The sequence below is a fragment of the Lolium rigidum genome, chromosome 3, assembly GCF_022539505.1.
Source record: "Lolium rigidum isolate FL_2022 chromosome 3, APGP_CSIRO_Lrig_0.1, whole genome shotgun sequence".
NCBI lineage: Eukaryota > Viridiplantae > Streptophyta > Magnoliopsida > Poales > Poaceae > Lolium > Lolium rigidum.
Window position 1 is genome coordinate 403,240,402 of NC_061510.1, and position 17,821 is coordinate 403,258,222.

General features: G+C 42.5%; 1 protein-coding gene and 1 long non-coding RNA gene across 10 annotated transcripts; both read left to right on the forward strand.

Moving 5' to 3' along the window:
• The first annotated feature begins 5,331 nt into the window (after positions 1-5,331).
• Positions 5,332-10,678, forward strand: LOC124704644 (sugar phosphate exchanger 3-like). The gene is made up of 4 exons (XM_047236918.1): positions 5,332-5,532; positions 7,866-8,492; positions 9,582-9,760; positions 9,848-10,678. Exons 1-4 carry the CDS (start codon positions 5,528-5,530, stop codon positions 10,447-10,449), a joined length of 1,413 nt encoding a protein of 470 aa, XP_047092874.1. The 5' UTR covers positions 5,332-5,527; the 3' UTR covers positions 10,450-10,678.
• Positions 10,679-13,519: 2,841 nt separating this feature from the next.
• On the forward strand, positions 13,520-17,215 carry LOC124704646. 9 transcript variants are annotated; one of them, XR_007003637.1, is made up of 7 exons: positions 13,520-13,599; positions 14,089-14,239; positions 14,504-14,609; positions 15,178-15,282; positions 15,385-15,508; positions 15,766-15,856; positions 16,303-16,991. It is a non-coding gene; the product is annotated as an uncharacterized LOC124704646 (long non-coding RNA). The 9 variants fall into 9 exon arrangements; XR_007003640.1 differs by lacking the exon at positions 14,089-14,239 and having other exon boundaries at positions 13,534-13,599; XR_007003633.1 differs by lacking the exon at positions 13,520-13,599 and having other exon boundaries at positions 13,611-14,239.
• The last annotated feature ends 606 nt before the right edge of the window (positions 17,216-17,821 follow it).

The window sequence follows — 17,821 nt, forward strand, 5'->3', positions numbered from 1 at the left end:
GATGCTTGCAAGGGCTATAATCACAAGTATGTATTAGTCCTAGGAAGGGCGGTGCATTAGCATAGGTTCACCCACACAACACTTATCAAAACAATGAAGATTAATCAGCTATATGAAGCGAAAGCACTAGACTAAATTCCCGTGTGTCCTCAAGAACGTTTGGTCATTATAAGTAAACAAACCGGCTTGTCCTTTGTGCTAAAAAGGATTGGGCCACTCGTTGCAACTATTACTCTCGCATTTTATTTACTTGTACTTTATTTATCTGCTATATCAAAACCCCCTGAATACTTGTTTGTGAGCATTTACAGTGAATCCTTCATCGAAACTGCTTGTCAACACCTTCTGCTCCTCGTTGGGTTCGACACTCTTATTTATCGAAAGTACTACGATACACCCCCTATACTTGTGGGTCATTAGTGTGCCATATGCTTGCACACCAGACTTAGTTTGCGAACAGTCCCTTTGCCTGCCTTGTGATCCAATATATGAGGCCTCATTTTGGTTTGTCTAGTGCATTGGCCAATGATTCAACAATGGCACACTGGAAGGCAAGGTGCTACCCTCAAACTTAGTCGTGTGTGCCATATGACTTGCACACTAGACTTAGTTTGCGGGCAGTCCCTTTGTCTGCCGTGTGATCGTACATATATTAGGCCTCGTTTTGGTTTGTCTAGTGCATTGGCCAATGATTTAACACTGGCACACTGGAAGGTAAGGTGCTGCCCTCAAACTTAGTCGTTGGTGTGTGATATCTTGCACACTAGACTTAGTTTGAGGGCAGTCCCTTGAGCTGCTGTGTGATCCAATGTTTGAGGCATCACATGTTTCCAATGTTCGTTTTCATCTATATACTTGTGAGCAGGCACACATCTAATGGCATGTGTTCTTGTGGAAGACTGATAAGCTCAAGCTTGGATCACCTCAGACCCCCGACGAGGGACCGTCCAAGAAGCGAAGGGCGGCTAACGTCGACCACTTCCAGCCGGACATGGGGCCGGACCAGTTCCTGCGCATCGTCTTCAAGACAACCTTCAACCGGCTACAGATCCCTCATGATTTCGTCAGGTGGTTCGGAGAAATCAATTCGAACATCAACGTCACCACCAACACAGGCTGCTATTGGAGGATGACTACGGTGAGAGAAGGCGATGACGCATACATCGACCAGGGGTGGGCGGCCTTCGCCGTCGCTCATCAGCTGCAGATAGGCCAGTTCCTCATCTTCAAGAAGGTGTCCACCTTCTAGTACAATGTGGTCATCTTTGACTACACCTGCACTGAGGTGATGACCATGTGCCGTTACCATGGCGACGCGACCAGGTGTGTCGTCTTCCAAAGTCATGCATGTCTGAAGCTCCTGATCTGTGTGTACTTGCTGTTCCAGTCGTCTTGTTGAACTATGCTCGTCCTGTGTCCTGAACTATGATCGTCCTGTGTCGTGAACTATGAACGTGTTTGAACTATTATCACTGCTAAGTTTGTCTGAACTGTGAACTGTGTTCTTCCTTGTACCGTTGATCGCTGGTAACCTCACCACCGAAGGTAAGAGGTAAGCAGAAGCAGTTTCTGGGTTGCAACCAAACAACATCGGCGCCGTTCTGGGCTGTTAGGAGGCCTCAAAATCGACCTACCAAACGGGCAGAGCCTAAATCTACACGGGGCCGAAAAAACTCTATGCAAGCCACCAAACGACGTGGCTTTTATGGCCCATGGCCCGTATGCGACGCGCAGGGGACTCCTTCCCGCTGGGCCAGTGGTGCAGGAAAGTGATGCAGGCTACCAAACGCGCCCGTAGTTTTAGTGTTTTACTTTGCGCTTCAGCTCGCTTTTCAACTAATCCCCACCCTTTCTGCCTATAAGTTAAAATTCTATTAAGTACATGTTCATATTTATTAAATTTAGGCAGCAAACACATACTGATTTAAACTTTAGGGAGGATCTCGTCCGAGAGGAGACGCGGGTTTCCTCGGCGGTGGCGGCGACGCCGGGAGGGGTGGTACCAGGAGGGGCGGCGCCGGGGGCAGTGGCGTCGCTCATCGGAGAGGAGCCTGTGGAGGAGTCCTAGGAGGAGAGAGGATGAGAGGAGATGTGGGTTTGGTCTCATAGACGTGGGTAAGAGAGGATATCATTTTTTTAATAAAGGGCATTTTATTATTAAAAAGTTTAAGCATTACACATGGCATCTGCATAACTAAGATATACATAACCGCACACAATCTAAGGAATCACATGTTATTTCCTTCCAAAACCAAAACCGATGGACTCTTTTTGTTGACCGTTGGCAAATACAGTTGAAGCATTGTAATAGCTAAACAGAATTACCGGTTGATTTAATCAATGACCACGAAAAATCTGATTAGACGGAACCACATGAAACCTAGGTTCCGTGCCAATCGCCGTAAAAGAGCTCCAAACAAAAATATGCAACAAAGTGTAAACATGTACCGACTTATTCTTCTTCGAGGACGATGCAAGGAAAATTGACGTGCTCAAACTAACACATTTTGTTAAATTGTAGGGATTTTATCATTTGACACGTACACAGGTTAAAGTGAGAACGATGATGGTTGTATGTTCAGCAAATGCTGAAATACAACCAACCAATTCTTAATTCTTCCGGATCTTTGCATAGACAATTCCAGAAGGGTGGGGTAAATTACCACGAAGAATCGAGGGTGACAAGTTACATGAGAACGTAATTTTGTAAATTCATAGAAGAAGTGTCTCCACTCAAATGATATGTTCGAGTCAGAATTTTCTAGGTCCGCCGCTAGTCCTAACTTACATTAGAATGTTTAGGAGTATGAACTTTGAAATTTTATCAATATTCTAAGGGTATGATAAAATAAATCCAAATTCACAACAATAAAATGGAAATAATGCTTGCTTACCCAACTTCATCTACAAATGTTGAATGATACTTTTCTCATCGCCAGAAGTTCATACTTCTTTCCGATACTTATTTTTATTGACTTCAAAATTATGTGCAACTACAAGTCAAGCAACACTATCCAATAAGAACCACAACAGACTACATGTTTGGTAGAGAACTCCAAATGCAACATATGTGTATGGGAGCTTGTTGTAGATGTTGAACTTCTTGAATAATAGTGCAATATACCATCTTTATACATCATATAAATGAGTTTTTTTCTTCACTATATACCATAATCAGCAATGTTAGATTGTGACATTGTTCATGTTCATCAATACTAATTGTGTCTCGCTATCATAAACAATCTTTAAGTTTGGCCAACATGTATTAATTTTGGTATTTTAATGACAATTCGCACCACACATGTACCATATGCATATTATGTTTAGTTGATCGGTTATGGATGTACAGGCTAAAACTATATTATTGAAGAAACAAGTCATAATTTGTGTAAGAAAAATTAAAATCAAAAGCGGTTAGCACATTGTTCTTTAAAATGTTTATTGGGATTTCCAAAATATTTCACTTTTAAATCAATGAATAATATATCGAGCTAATACAAACTAAAATAATTACACTTTATATTGAACTTTTATACTTAAAAAATCATTTCTTTGATGCTACATTATTAATGAGTATAATTTTCTATTACTTACCGATCATAGTTAACAAAATATTGATGTGTCTAAATGTCACATGTAGTGTTCTTTGTTTTACGGTTGTGATGTATATCTAATATATCACGTGTAGCGTTTTTTGACAACTATATGAACTACACAATGTACATGATAAAACCTCCAATGCCTACGATCTAACAAATATCTTAATAGCTATCTCTAGTGAATGATTAAGTAAATAAACTTACTTCTGGAGTATAAATTTGAGCACTAGCATGAATTCTTACTGATTTTCTAGTAAAATGGGTCTAACCAGTTACGGAATGTTTGATAATACGTTGTCAATATGTGGATGCTCCGTATTGGGTATTTAAGTAGCATTTCTCATAGTAATCATGAAAATTTAAAACATGGATTATACCGCGTTTTCCTACATACTATTTAATTATGTCCATGTGAGACAACACAATTTTTTTGTGGCATGGTGTGCTCATAATTAATTTTTGTGGGTTTGTGACCTTTTGCTTAATTATTATTATTTTTTGTTTCAATTAAGCTTATATTCTTTGTCCACATAAAAAAACCGCAAAAAATAGTTATCTTCTCTATAAGTTTATCTTGCATTTACATATGCTTAGATCATAGTCGGCATTGTAACATGTCAACGTTCGAGAAAATGTTTTTGCGGCCTACCGATACTACTCTCTCCGTCTAAAAATATGTGTCTCACTTTTATTTAGATATGGATGTATAGGTAAAGTTAAGACATCTATTTTTACACGGATGGAGTAGTAACATGTGGGTTGCAATCATATAAACTACAATATAAGCACCAAAAGGTGAATGTATATAGTGTATTCCTAATGGCGATTGAAGAAACATACACCCATCGATAGGTTTTGCGCCCTGCAACAAGCAAAGGCAAAAAAAAAAAAATCATGCATTGATAAATTGCTAGCACTGAACTTGTTTTTTTTTAACATAAGGGGCAAAACTTTTCATTTCCATGTAAATTTGCAAGCGCGCAGATGACATACATTATCACTTGAAAATGCTTTTTACCCATATGCAACTTTGAATCACTCGTGGTCGTGATAGTGGTCTATAAAGGAAAAAAAAGTGAAGGTGCAATAGCAGAACACTTCATTGCAGATAGCTTTAGAGTACACATTAAGTCTTAGATTGTGTGGTTGAAAAATTCGTAAACAATGTAATCTTACTATATATGTTGAGTGGTTTTGTTGGTGCCCCTTTGAAAAAACTTGGTTTAATGATGTGCTTTTCGAAGAAAAGAGCGATGAGTACTCTTTTTATTTAGGATTTAATGTTTGTCCGATTTATCTACCAAGATTCAAATCACCTAAAATTATACCTGAATTTTCGAATCATGAATTAATAAAGTTTATATCGTTTTTCTTTTCAAAAGTTTCATGGCCTCAAACCAAGTTTTTTGTTATGTTTAAGCAAAGGCTAACAAAACGACAATCAACCGGTGATTTGATGGTTACGAGGGTGGTTGTACACCAAACTCACAATAGATCAAACCCAATTTTTTCCTAGTAAGGCAAAATATTAGACGATGATCAAGAGAGGCAAATTGTAAAAAAATATATCCTTGACTGTTCCATTTTGCCGTTTTTAGGCAACTCTGTCTCAGATTTCAAGCATAGACAAATCAGGGAATGGCGGGGCAAAATTACCGCGAAGACTGGATGGTGACGCGGACGCGAGACAGACACGCAGTAATCAGCACGGACACGGCCACCTCCCATTGGTTGTGCTCGTGCGCCTACAGTTTCCGGTCTTGCCCTCGTCGCTAGTCGTTGCTTCCTCCGATTTTCCACTCGCAATCCGGGGCGAAACAACCGGGGAGCAAAGGAAGAAACCGAGGGGAAAGCGCAGCTGGGTTTGCGGATCTACGAGTCTGCGAGGGCACGCTTGGTTCCTTCGGTTCCTCCAAACTCTTCTAACCATGAGGTGAGCTCCTTCTTCTAGCCATGATAATTTCCTGCCCTTTGTTTCGAGATTTCAAGCAGTGTAGCGCAGCATAGCTTTGTCAGGCAAGAGGGGATTTCTTGTACTAACTGTATGCGATAGTAGTCTCATTTGATACGCATCCAGATGGTCTGTCCTAGGCAAGATTGGTTCTTCTCTGGTCTCGAGTGGATCAGATTCTGCATCAGCTAAAAGCAGATGCGTAGATTGTGTGTTTGGACAGTGCATTCGTTTGCCTAAAGATTTAACCGGAGTGTCCCAGTTCTTGTCCAACTTCGAAAGGATTGACTGATTCGGGGGTGTCATTTTGAATTTTTGATGGCCGGACTCAGATTCAGGGCTGCAGAACGCAGGTTCGACCCCATTGACAATGTCCTTTTTCTTTTTCTTTTTTCTTTTTGGAGCAACCGGTAGGAGCATTGCCTTTTCGCTCCACCGATCTGGTAGCACCTGTGAGGCTGCGGGCACTGAAGAGCTGGTGCAGATCAGCTCCTGTACTTGCAAAACGCTAGACATTCATGTGCAACACAGAGAGTTATCGGCTAGGGGATATGCAGATCTTGATCTTTGGTCGAAATAGGGGAACAAAAGTCCTCCTGTCCTTCCATTACTAGCCCCTTTTTTCCTTTTTAGATTCTGAATCCTGAATGTGAGAATCTCATGACAACCATCACGACTGACTTTTGATATCTCACAGCCAGACCAGGTTAACTGTCATGCAATTGGCATGGGTTTGTTTTAGATGGATTGGCTTGTTAACTAGTAGGTCCTAAGTTTCAGTTCGAGGAGAGACAGATAAATAGTACTCCCTCCATTCTCAAATATAAGACGTTTTGGCAGTTCAAATTGAACTTAACTGCCCAAACATCTTATATTAAGGAACTGAGGTAGTATAAGCCAAGTAGTATAGCATTTGATAGAGTATACTCTACTCCTTGCAGTCTTTGTCGGGAAAGCTTCAAATATTTCTGTATCATACTGTTGCCATTTAATGGAAAATTCACCCAAGTTTTACGTCATGTTTCATATCTATAGTCCTATTTTTTTTTATGTGCAAGTTCAAAGCAGGGAAAACTAGAATTATCTTTCTAGGTATTGTCACCACAATTCCTGTGTGGACGTGAACACAATCAAATTCTGTCGGAACATAGTTCAGTATTAATTACGGTCGTTTTGTTGTAGATCTTTTGCATCCATCTGCCATCCCTCGGTCATACCATGCACATGCGAGACGCCCTATATTAAATATAGATCTATGCTGAGGAGCGAATCTAAGTTTAGTTGTAGATGGCCGAGCAAGCATTCCGGACGTGAGATTGGGGAATTCCAGTTTGGTGGCTGGCGGGGCTCAGATTCTGGGATGCAAACCGTAAGTTTGATCCCATGGACAGTAGCCGTTGCGTTGAGTTACTAATGATGACTGGTTGCCTGCTCCACTAATTGAAAACCAGACAGATCTGGTTGCACCTGTGAGGGTGTGGTCACTGAAAGAGTTGGTGGAGATCAGCTGCTACACTTGCAGAATGCTGGCCAATCATGTACTTTTTCTTTCATGGAACATAGGGAGTTCTTGTTTAGCCAATATCCAGATCTTTGACTGGAATAGGCGGAATATTCCTGTTTGCCGATTATATATCTTTGCCTTTTAGAAGCTGAACCCTGAAAGTGAGAAACTCGTGATAACCATCACAGCAGTCTCTTGATATCTCTGTGGGACCAGGTTAAGCATCAGTCAATCGACATAGCTTTGTTTTAGATGGATTGACTTGTTAGTTAGTTCTTAATTTTCAGTTTTAGGACAGACGGTTAATCAGTATAAGCTAAGTCTATTTTAAATACGTTACTCTTTTGCTGTTTTTATCTGCAAAGCCCTCATCACGCCTTGCAATTTAATGGTGAAATCACCAAATGTCCAGTTCTGTTTCATACATATAGTCCTATCTTTTTATGCATGAAGCTTGAAGCATGAAAAAAACAAGAATGCTTCTAGGTATTATGGCTACAATTCCTGTGTGGGTGTAATGCAACCAATTTTTTTTGGACCATAGTTCTGTTCACTATTCATTACGATAATTTCATTGTAGATCTTTTGCATCCATCTGCCACCCATCAAGATACCATGCACATGAGAGACATCATTCGTCAATATAGATCCTGACTGGGAGTGAATCTAAGTTTAACTGTACTGATGTGAATATATTGAAACATGTTAACTCATTTGTGTCACACAAATATTGCCAGAATTCCACGAGTTGTCATGTGGCATTCACTGACATATATATGAATGCTTAACTAATTATTTTGTCTTCTTTCAGGGCGAAAAAGATGATATATGGATTCTCCATCTCCCTTATCCTCATCAACCTGGCTTCCATAATGGAACGGGCTGATGAGAATCTCCTCCCAGCCGTGTACAAGGAAGTCAGTGCTGCCTTCGATGCTGGTCCTACTGATCTGGGGTACCTTACGTTTATAATGAACTTTCTGAAGTCCATAGCATCTCCCTTGGCAGGTGTCCTTGCTCTTCAGTATGATCGCCCCACTATTCTTGCGATCGGAACTGTCTTCTGGGCTATATCAACAGGGGCGGTTGGTGTCAGCCAGTATTTTCAGCAGGTTGCATTCTGGAGAGGTGTAAATGGTGTCGGACTTGCCATTGTAATACCATCACTTCAATCCTTCATTGCTGATAGCTACAAAGATGGCACTCGTGGCGCAGGATTTGGCCTGTTAGCCCTTATTGGCTCAATAGGTGGTATAGGAGGAAGTATTCTGGCTACAATCATGGCCGGAAGGGATTACTGGGGATTGCCTGGATGGCGATTTGCGTTCATTGTGGTAGCATTTGTGAGCTTGTTAATTGGGCTTCTTGTCTATTTTTACACCGTTGATCCTAGAAAAGTGTCCCCAAGCAATTTTGGTGATGAGGACAGCCACGAGAGGTATGTTCTTCTTTTATTTTTTTTGAAAATAATCTTTCATCGACATTAATAGTTCAAAGAGTACATATTGCGCTAGTTGTATTGTGAAGGCATAAGTAGCAAGTAGCATTACTGGTGATCAAGTTTTTTTTTTTTTTTGAAATAAAGGGTTTCCCCCGATTTCCATTAAAGAAACCAAGTTCTGCTACATCATCCTCCACAACGCAACATAACCGGTCATCAAGACAGTTTTTTAAGTACCAGAACGCTAATACAACTCAAGAAGCCTAGTGCTGAAAAGGAAAGAATCATGTCTTCTCCTCTACATCGCGCATATCGGTTTTCCTGAATCCAACAGCCCCTTCTCCTGCAACGCTCCTTCCTGTAAATAATCTTGCCATCAGTCTCGGGGTCCATGACACCCAGCTCCGTCTTGGTTGAAAACATCAGTTGTGATTTGTTCCACCAGCTTTGCGAGCCACCATAGTCGATTCATTGCGCTGTCCTTCACCTGCAAAGAACTCCACCAATTAATCCAATAACATATCCTGAAAATCACAGAGATAGGTTCATCTGGCCATTCTTTCTGAAAACACGCCCTGTTTCTCACTTTGCAAATTTCCCAGAAGACTGCCCCAAGCACAACCACAGCTAAATTTCTGTTAGGCCTGTTAGCCCTCTCAGCCAAACATTGGTACATCCCTGGACGCTGAAAGAAGGTCGGTCAAAGCCAAAGGAAATGCGTAGCACAATTCTACATGTATCGAGCAAGTGGACAGGTAAAGAAATGATGATCAATCGATTCATTACCACCACAGGAAATACAATTCCTCGTACATACGCCACCTCATTGCAACAAAACATCTCTTGTCAATACATTGCTGGTGATCAAGTGCTGGCATTACTTTGTGTTTTCATTTATATAATATAACTCTCAGCTCTAAAATATACAGCTGACCTGGAATTTTGAGGAAGTGTAAATTGTTTTTTTCTAAGCTGTTGTGTTGGATGACTACTTGGTTCTACATTGACTTGCCATATAGCACTATGCACCAGCAGTTTGTGTGTATTTGTTACTAAAACATATTTTTTCTCTCTCATAAATGGCAGGTCACGTTTGGTTGGCAATACTAGTATTTTTCCTCCACAGTCTATCTGGAAGGATTCATGGATAACTGCAAGATCTGTCATGAAAGTGCGGACATTTCAAATCATTGTCTTGCAAGGCATAGTTGGCTCTCTGCCATGGACTGCTGTTGTTTTCTTCACGATGTGGTTTGAGCTGATTGGTAAGAGTACAAATCGACAGTTCCAGTATGTGAACTGTCAATAATTCCTTACAGAATTAACAGTAATGAAGTCTTGAACCCTTGTAGGTTTCGACAATAAAAGCTCAGCAGGATTAAACAGCCTATTCGCTATCGGCTGTGCCAGTGGATCATTTCTTGGTGGAGTAATCGCAGATCGCTTGTCAAGACGCTACCCGGATTCAGGCCGCATCATGTGTGCTCAGTTCAGTGCCTTCATGGGCATCCCTTTCTCATGGATTCTCCTTACACTCATCCCCCAGTCAGTTGATTACTGGTATAGCTACGCTTTCACACTCTTCTTGATGGGGATCACCATAAGCTGGTGCGCCACCTGCGCAAACAACCCGATGTTCGCAGAGGTAGTCCCTCCCAAGCACCGCACTATGATCTACGCCTTCGATCGCGCATTTGAGGGCTCATTCGCCTCCCTGGCTGCCCCTGCTGTCGGTATGGTGACAGAGAAGATCTATGGCTACAACTCGAAGACGGTCAATCTGGAAAACGGATCAGTGGCGGGGGCGTATGCTCTCTCAAGGGGGCTGCTGACCATGATGATTGTTCCTTTTGGTATGTGCTTCTTGTTCTACACCCCGCTGTACTTTGTGTTCAAGCGTGATCGCGATAATGCGAGGTTAGCAGCCAGCGCCAAGGAGCTCGAGCTTATGTGAATATGACGAAATGTTTCTCATCAGGGCTGTGCAGCGACCAGCAGCCAGCTGCTTCAGTTAGCCTTAGCTATTTTTTGGTCAGGTTTTGACCAAGTTAGCCTTTCCACAACCTTCTTCAGAAACACAGAAAGCACACTAGTACACGTGATGATTATTTGTACAACGAGGGACGATGAATTGTTATGATCTTTTTTGTAGATAAATAAATGTCAGCTGCTGTCATGTTCAATCTCACTCTATACCTCCTTTTATCACTTTGTTGTCTGAACCCTGAAGTTAATTAGCCAAGAGAAACATCCACATTGAACATGATGCTACAGGTTCTATCATGTGTAGCTTTGTTACACTTTCAGATTTTTTTTTCCTTTGGATATTCAGTTACCAGCGCACTCAATTTAACATAGCTTCGCGGTGGTGTATCATACGCCACTCAGTGTTGTATCATCAAATATACTCATGCAGGAATCAAACAAGTTCATAAGGCGATGGCTGAATCATTTCGATTGACTTCGCGCACAGATTGAACAAGAGAAACATCCATAGAGAATACAACAATGACACCAACGTGCAAGTCTGCAAGAACACGCGTTTTATATATACTAGTGCTATAGAACACGCGCGGGACGCCGCCAGTTCATTCATTACATAAGGATGCAACGATTACAGTTATTAGGTAGCTTCCACCACAGATTCAGTCCCCAAAACAAGCTACACTAACCATACATCACCTTCTTCCCTAACGTACCCTTCGACAGCACCCAGGGGTTTGCACTAATACGCTGATCATACTAGAACTAACTCAGGTACTTAAGAACTTGGACTACTCTGCATCATAGGAGAACTACGGAGTACTACGTTTGCTGCATCCTGCCAATGTCATGGCATATGCATTGCAGCCTAAGACAAGCTAATCGCCTGCATCCTGGAGCCTAACAGATCCGCCGGCGCCGCCACGGCCTGGTTCTGCTGGAAGAAGCGCACGTACCTCCCGTGGGCACGGAAGGCGGCGGGCCAGTCGCAGACCCCGAGGATCTGCACGGGGACGACGCTGGTGGAGCTGTCGGCGTAGACGATGCGGAGCTCGCGCGGGACCTCCCTCGGGTGGCCGACGCAGAGCAGGACATGGACGTCGGCGAGGTCGGGCGCGGCGAAGCAGGCCCGGTCGACCTCGAGCACCCACCCGAAGCCGCGGCAGTTGGCGCCGACCTCCGTCTCGGTGCGCTGCTCGGCCGGGTAGCGTCCGAGGGCGACGTGGACGAGCAGGTCGTCGGGGCTCCGGACGAGGTGCTCGGGAGTGTTGTGGATGAAGTAGTCGTCCAGGACGCCCGTCTCCCACGCACTACACCACGTCATACAATTAGGGGCACTTCTTCTAGTGGCACTTGTCAAAGTGCGGCTAATAGTACTTAATTTATGGCATTTTTTGGAAGTGCCCCTAATTGTATACCTATTGGGGCACTTCTCAAATGCCCCAATATGTGTATACCTATTAGGGCACTTCCTCTAATGCCCCAATAGATGTATACCTTTTGGGACACTTTTAAGTGCCACAATTTATCATTACTCACTTAACAATTATATATAACCTATAATTATAAACACAACATTCCGTACTAACATTACCCACATTGCATACTATCATTACTTAACGATCTACCGACATTGCAGTTCATATTTAGCAATCCATATTGACCTCACATTGAAGTCCATAATTAGCACTATTTAACAGTCCATAGTGACATTAGAGTTTAGTACATTTAATAGTCTATACTGACATAATGCGGCAGATTTGGTCGTGGAAGACAAAAGTACGGAACAAATGTGGATTCCGTCGGAGACAATGCGATCTGATGGGGCATGCCAGACAATCGAACACATGTGTGAAGTAGACTTTCACAGTAAATAGGACAAGGAGACAATGCGTAGGATCTTTCCTTCGGCGATGTACCATGGCCGGCGGTCGACGACGACAAACCTTCGGCTTTGATACCAGTGTTAGAAAATTTAGTGAGGGAACCGCACGGAGAGAACTAACTCCATCACCATCAACGGTAACTATCCGCACGTAGCGGCAGGAGCACACCATGTCCACCAGGCCCAGCCGATCCCAAAGCCCATATGGCCCAAGGGACCGCACGGGCTTAACCCGGCGACGGCTGGGGAAGGAAGGGGATGGTGGCGGCTACGCTAGGATTCGTGTTGCCTGCCATGGGAAACGACTAGAAGGGCCACACTCTTTTTCTTTCACACTCTTTACTTAGTTCCTTCCATATAATCGGAATCATTCGGCTACGAAGTCATCGTGAAGGGCTTTCCCCCACTATCCATGAACCTATGGGTGATCAGCTTTGCAGTGATGAATTTTCCATCATATTTAATTAAAGCTAAAGCTACTTTTGAAAAGAAGACACGGAATGTTATATCATATACTTTAATATATACATATATATAATACCGAGTATTATTTATTTTATAATAAATATATATGTTTTTGTTTTCCCAATCGGTGTTTCTTGCACGCAGGAAAAGTTGACAAGTTCGATTCGATTTTTACAAGTAACTCGTTTTTTTCACTGGTGTTTGCTATTCCCGATTGTTGGCCTAAAAAGAAAAACCTAGAGACTCAGATTCCGGTTTTTTCTGTCGGACCGCTGTTCCGCACCTGTTTTATAACTATGTCAAGCCGACCCGACCCGAGTCAACTCTCTCTCTCTCATTCTCGTCTATCTCCTCTCCCGCACTACCTCCCCCTCGCCGCCGTCGCCGCCGCCGCCGCTTGCCCCCGTCCGGGCCAACTCCGGCCACAAACACGACCACCACACTCTGAGGAAGATGTGGCTTGGCCCACTCTACCGGATCCGTTCTCGTGCCTCGCCGTTCCTGCCCCGAGCGCGATGCCACGGCTAACCCTAGCCGTGGGGTTTGGCTCAGTCGCCGGGGCGGTTCCCGCTCCGCTGACCTCCTCCTGACGCTCGCGGTCTCCGTCTGGCCCTCGATATCCATCTGGCGCCCCCGAGGACAGGCGTCAGCGATGGCCCCGTTGAAGAAAACGGCGCGGAAGAGGAGGTGGCGGCCGCGCGGTCGTGGCTGGCGAGGAGGGCGGCGTGGTGGGTCGGGCTGAAGCTCGCCTTCATCTCCTTCAACCACGAGGTGAGCTTCTCTCTGTAGTGAGAAATTCCGAGCAATTGATTGGTTCAGGAGCGGGGCAGAGGCTTCAGGTGTTTGCTTCTATGCTCACGTGAACGCAAAGGCGAGCAGCCAACTCCAAGTAGTAGTACTCATCGTCACGGCCAGTGGCTTTTCCCAACTTTCCGGAATTCCTTCTGCAGCTCCCCAATCCAATTTTGGCGAAGTACATTAGGAAGCAGAGCTATTTATCGACAATTGCTTGGCTCCTTTGCCATATAGTGGTGCATGCACAAGTGGACAATATTTTCCTGTTTGATACTAAATAAACTCATGCACAACTAGTGATATTTTCTGCTCCATTTTATAAATTGCCCAATCAACACTTAGATGCTTTAAATTTTTGGAAATCGTTCATTATTATTTTCATAGGGCTGCTGTGCCTGCTAGTGCTCGGGATAGTAGGTTGCATCGATATACTTGTTTGTTGATTTCGGTATACGGGATTCACAGGAATTGTTCATCTCTTCCATAAGTGCTGGTATGCAGTAGTGGGCGACAAGACTGAATTTGGCTTGGAGGCTACCCAACCAACCACTGCCGATGTTTGTAAACCTTGCTCTAGCCACACTCATTTACGCCGCCTTGGTGTGCTTCGCCAAGAGTAATTTCCGCAACTCATGTCATCTCTTGTTGTCCCTTTACTCTGTGCGCACACATGTACATGAAATTTATGAACAGTGTTGCTAGATACAATACATTTGTCCTCTCTAGTCACTCAATCTGGGGTCGCTAAACTTTTAGTAGACAAATCTTCTCAAAATTTGAAAAATGGTTGCTTAGTGCATATGTGGAGCTCCCTGTATAGCCTAGGAATGCATTACTGCCAAGTATCTCTTAATTAACCACAGGTCATCGTGCTTTGCAGTTGACATCAAGGACAAGAAAAGGGCTTGAAAAACTTCCAAGAGGATAAGAAGCAAACTGGTGGTGAATCTAGGGACCTTGACCAAAACGACCAAAACAATGTCCAGGTCTGTTTGCTTCTTTCAGCCTAAGTTTGCTCACATATGATTTCTAATGGTTTAATCTGTACAATGTTCATACAATTTCCGCCGAATTGCTATTTTATTTTCGCTGCAGCGAGGTGTTTCTAATTTCCCCACTATTATTTATTTACATCAATTACATATGTGTGTATATATACCACATTACCACATAACAAGCTATTAGCATTGTTACTGCATGGTGGGCCTCTGTGTTTACTTTATTTTGTGTTGTTTCCATTGGCCTGCTTATTGCTTTTCATTTTAGGTTGAAAGTGCGATACACTCCCACCTTCTTAAGAACTGGAGTAACAAGTAAAATCCCCCAAGTGCTAACTTTGGCGTATGTTTCTGAATCCATATGCGAAGTACTGTTTCTTAAATTTCATGTATGTTTCTGAATCCATAGGTGAAGTACTGTTTCTTATATCCATTTATATCACCTTTGATGCAAATAGATCTCGAGTATTGTCCCGTAATTTTTAACCTTAATTAGTACTGTCCTGTATTATTTTCTGTTTGATATAATCTAACTCAGATGTCCGGCCAAGTTCAGTTGTGCTGATCGATTGGGACCAGGTGACGGTTGTGTTCGATAGGGACACCGTCAGGTGTGTTGATAGACAATTTGAGCTGGTCAATTGGGACAAGAGCCGGTTAGGTGCTTGCTTGGGCCAGACAAGGCTGAGTTCACCGGTTATTTCTGAAGTGTGTTTAGTATTGTTATTCTTTTTGTCTAAAGCATGAAGTGATGCATTTTCAGGTGTAAGAGAAGTGAAGCGTGAATCCAGTCTTTCTTTTGATAACACCAACTCTGAAGTGAACTCTGTCAAGAGGAAAAGGCTGAACCAGGTGCTTGAAGTGAGGTGGAGCATCCTGATAAGCAGGTGCCTACGGACTCACTATGATGTCTTCATATTAAAAAGAAAGCATTGTGCATGCATAATATATCTCTATGTACTTCTCATATCCTTGGTTTGAATTACTCTGCTTGGCCATCCAATTATTCTAAAGGTGTAATTGGACAGCTTCTCTTCTGATGCATTTTGTGCATTAATGCTGTCACTTTTGTAGTGTTTCTTTTCCCGCTGCTGGTTTTGGTTTAACTTAGGTCCCACTCAAGAAAAATTCTACACATATGCAGGTTGGTGTTGTTCCTGAATATGAAGAATTTTGATATGACAAGAACGAGGCAAAAGCATCAACATCTACAAAGAGGGTACTGACATCATCAAGTAAGAACAGTTCACCTGATAAGTTTCGATGTTTTGTCTAAATGGTTTGATCCATTATAACACTTTGTCAATCCATATTTTTGTACATGTAGCACGTGCTTAACTTTATATGTAAATATCATGCGATGCTTAGCATATATACCTAAAATGGCTTATATTTCGGAACAGAGGTAATAAATAATTACATATCAATCGGTATGTTAGTGGCATTACCATGTGCAGTGTTATTGAAACACCATTTTCATGTGTATTAGTAATACTGTTGTAAAACCTGAAAGAGCAAACTAGATGGTACACGATCACGTTGCATCCACTATCTTATTGGAGAAATGTGGAACTTAAAGGATCACGCTTTTGATGATTTTTCTTCAAGTTTTTTGTAGCAATCCTTGTGTTGTATATAAAAAAAACAGAGCTAAGATTTATTCCGCTTGTTGATACTGCAGCGTTAGGTCCCTAGTAATCTTAAATTTGAAAAACTACAGCAGTGGAAGGCATCCATGGGGTGATCTTAAACCAGATTATCTTGAAAAGGTTGGTACTTCAACTTGCTCATGCACATTGCCATATATCTTAGTTTTAGTTTTCTAGTCCAGCATACGTGGAGTTGACTTCAAAGTTCTTAAATGGGTTATGTTCACAACAATCGACCATTATCTAGAAGTGTGTTGCATCACCGCTGCCTATCACTTCAGAACAAGTGGTAGCTGCAATCTAGAGTTCAATTGTGCCTGTGAGTATTTATTTTTAGCTGGGGCCCAAAAATTCACCATTTCTTCCGTATCTTGGTTAATCAGTATGCAATGAACAACGTATGCCTATGGTTAGCAAGAGCAACTGAACATTACTGTTGCTCGGAGCTCCAATGGTTCATTAGTTTCACCCACCACCGTTGATGTTTAGAAAAGGTTATCTCTGCCAAAGCATGAGCATTGAATTTCTGATCCATGGGCATGGTTGTTTCCTGTGTGGTTTTGGTGAGGTCAGTACATGATGCTTCCACTGTAAAGTTGTTTCATTATTGCGAAATATAGTACTAGCTCTTTTTGCCTCTGATGTAGGCTTGCTGGAGGTGTTTTCTTTGCTACCTGCGCTAAGCAATAATGATTGTAGTTTGTGATATGCTTGTGTTCGATCTCAGCAGGTCTCTGGAGAAGGAGCTGCTGGTGGAAGACAAAGGAGCTGCGTTTGAGTCTTATATTATTTAGAGTTCATTGACGGTTATTGTTGAATTTGCATACTATGTAACTTGTATTGATGATTATGTGAAAATGCATTGGTTGTTTGAGTACATTTTGGGATATAGTACTAAGCTCTATTTGTTTATTCAACCATATTTGAAAAGGGTGTATAATTGAATTCTGGGGATTTTTTTGAATTAGCTATTATGGATTTTGGGGCACTTCTTAAAGTGCCACTGATTGGAATTAGGGGCATTTTTCAAAGTGCCACAAATTGGATTTTGGGGCACTGCTCAAAGTGCCCCTAATTAGCTTTTGGGGCACTTTTTCCAAGTGCCACAAATTGGGTGTTGGGGCACATTGAGAAGTGCCCTGTCAACACCCGGATTTTTAAGTCCAGATGCCTATTATGCCATTCCTCGCAATCCCAGGAATATTGTTTTTGCGAGACATAATAGATTGATATCACAACACATCATTCATTACAACACATAATCGTCTTACAACAAAGGATCACATGATCCAATCTTAATACATCATAGTGGATCTAGGGATCCTATTACAAAACACATAGCGGAAGCGAAGTAGTAGCGGTCGTGGTCCATCTATTCCACGAGCAACTCGTTGACGTCGGAGTGATCCTAGTTGTCGTAGACGTCCCGCTGTCCATCTTCCTCGTACTGCTCGTTCTCCTTCATAGTCCGGCCATTTGAATAGCCAGGGACAAAGCCATGAGTACTTTAAAGTACTCGCAAACTACTACTAATGTAAGCACTATCAACTA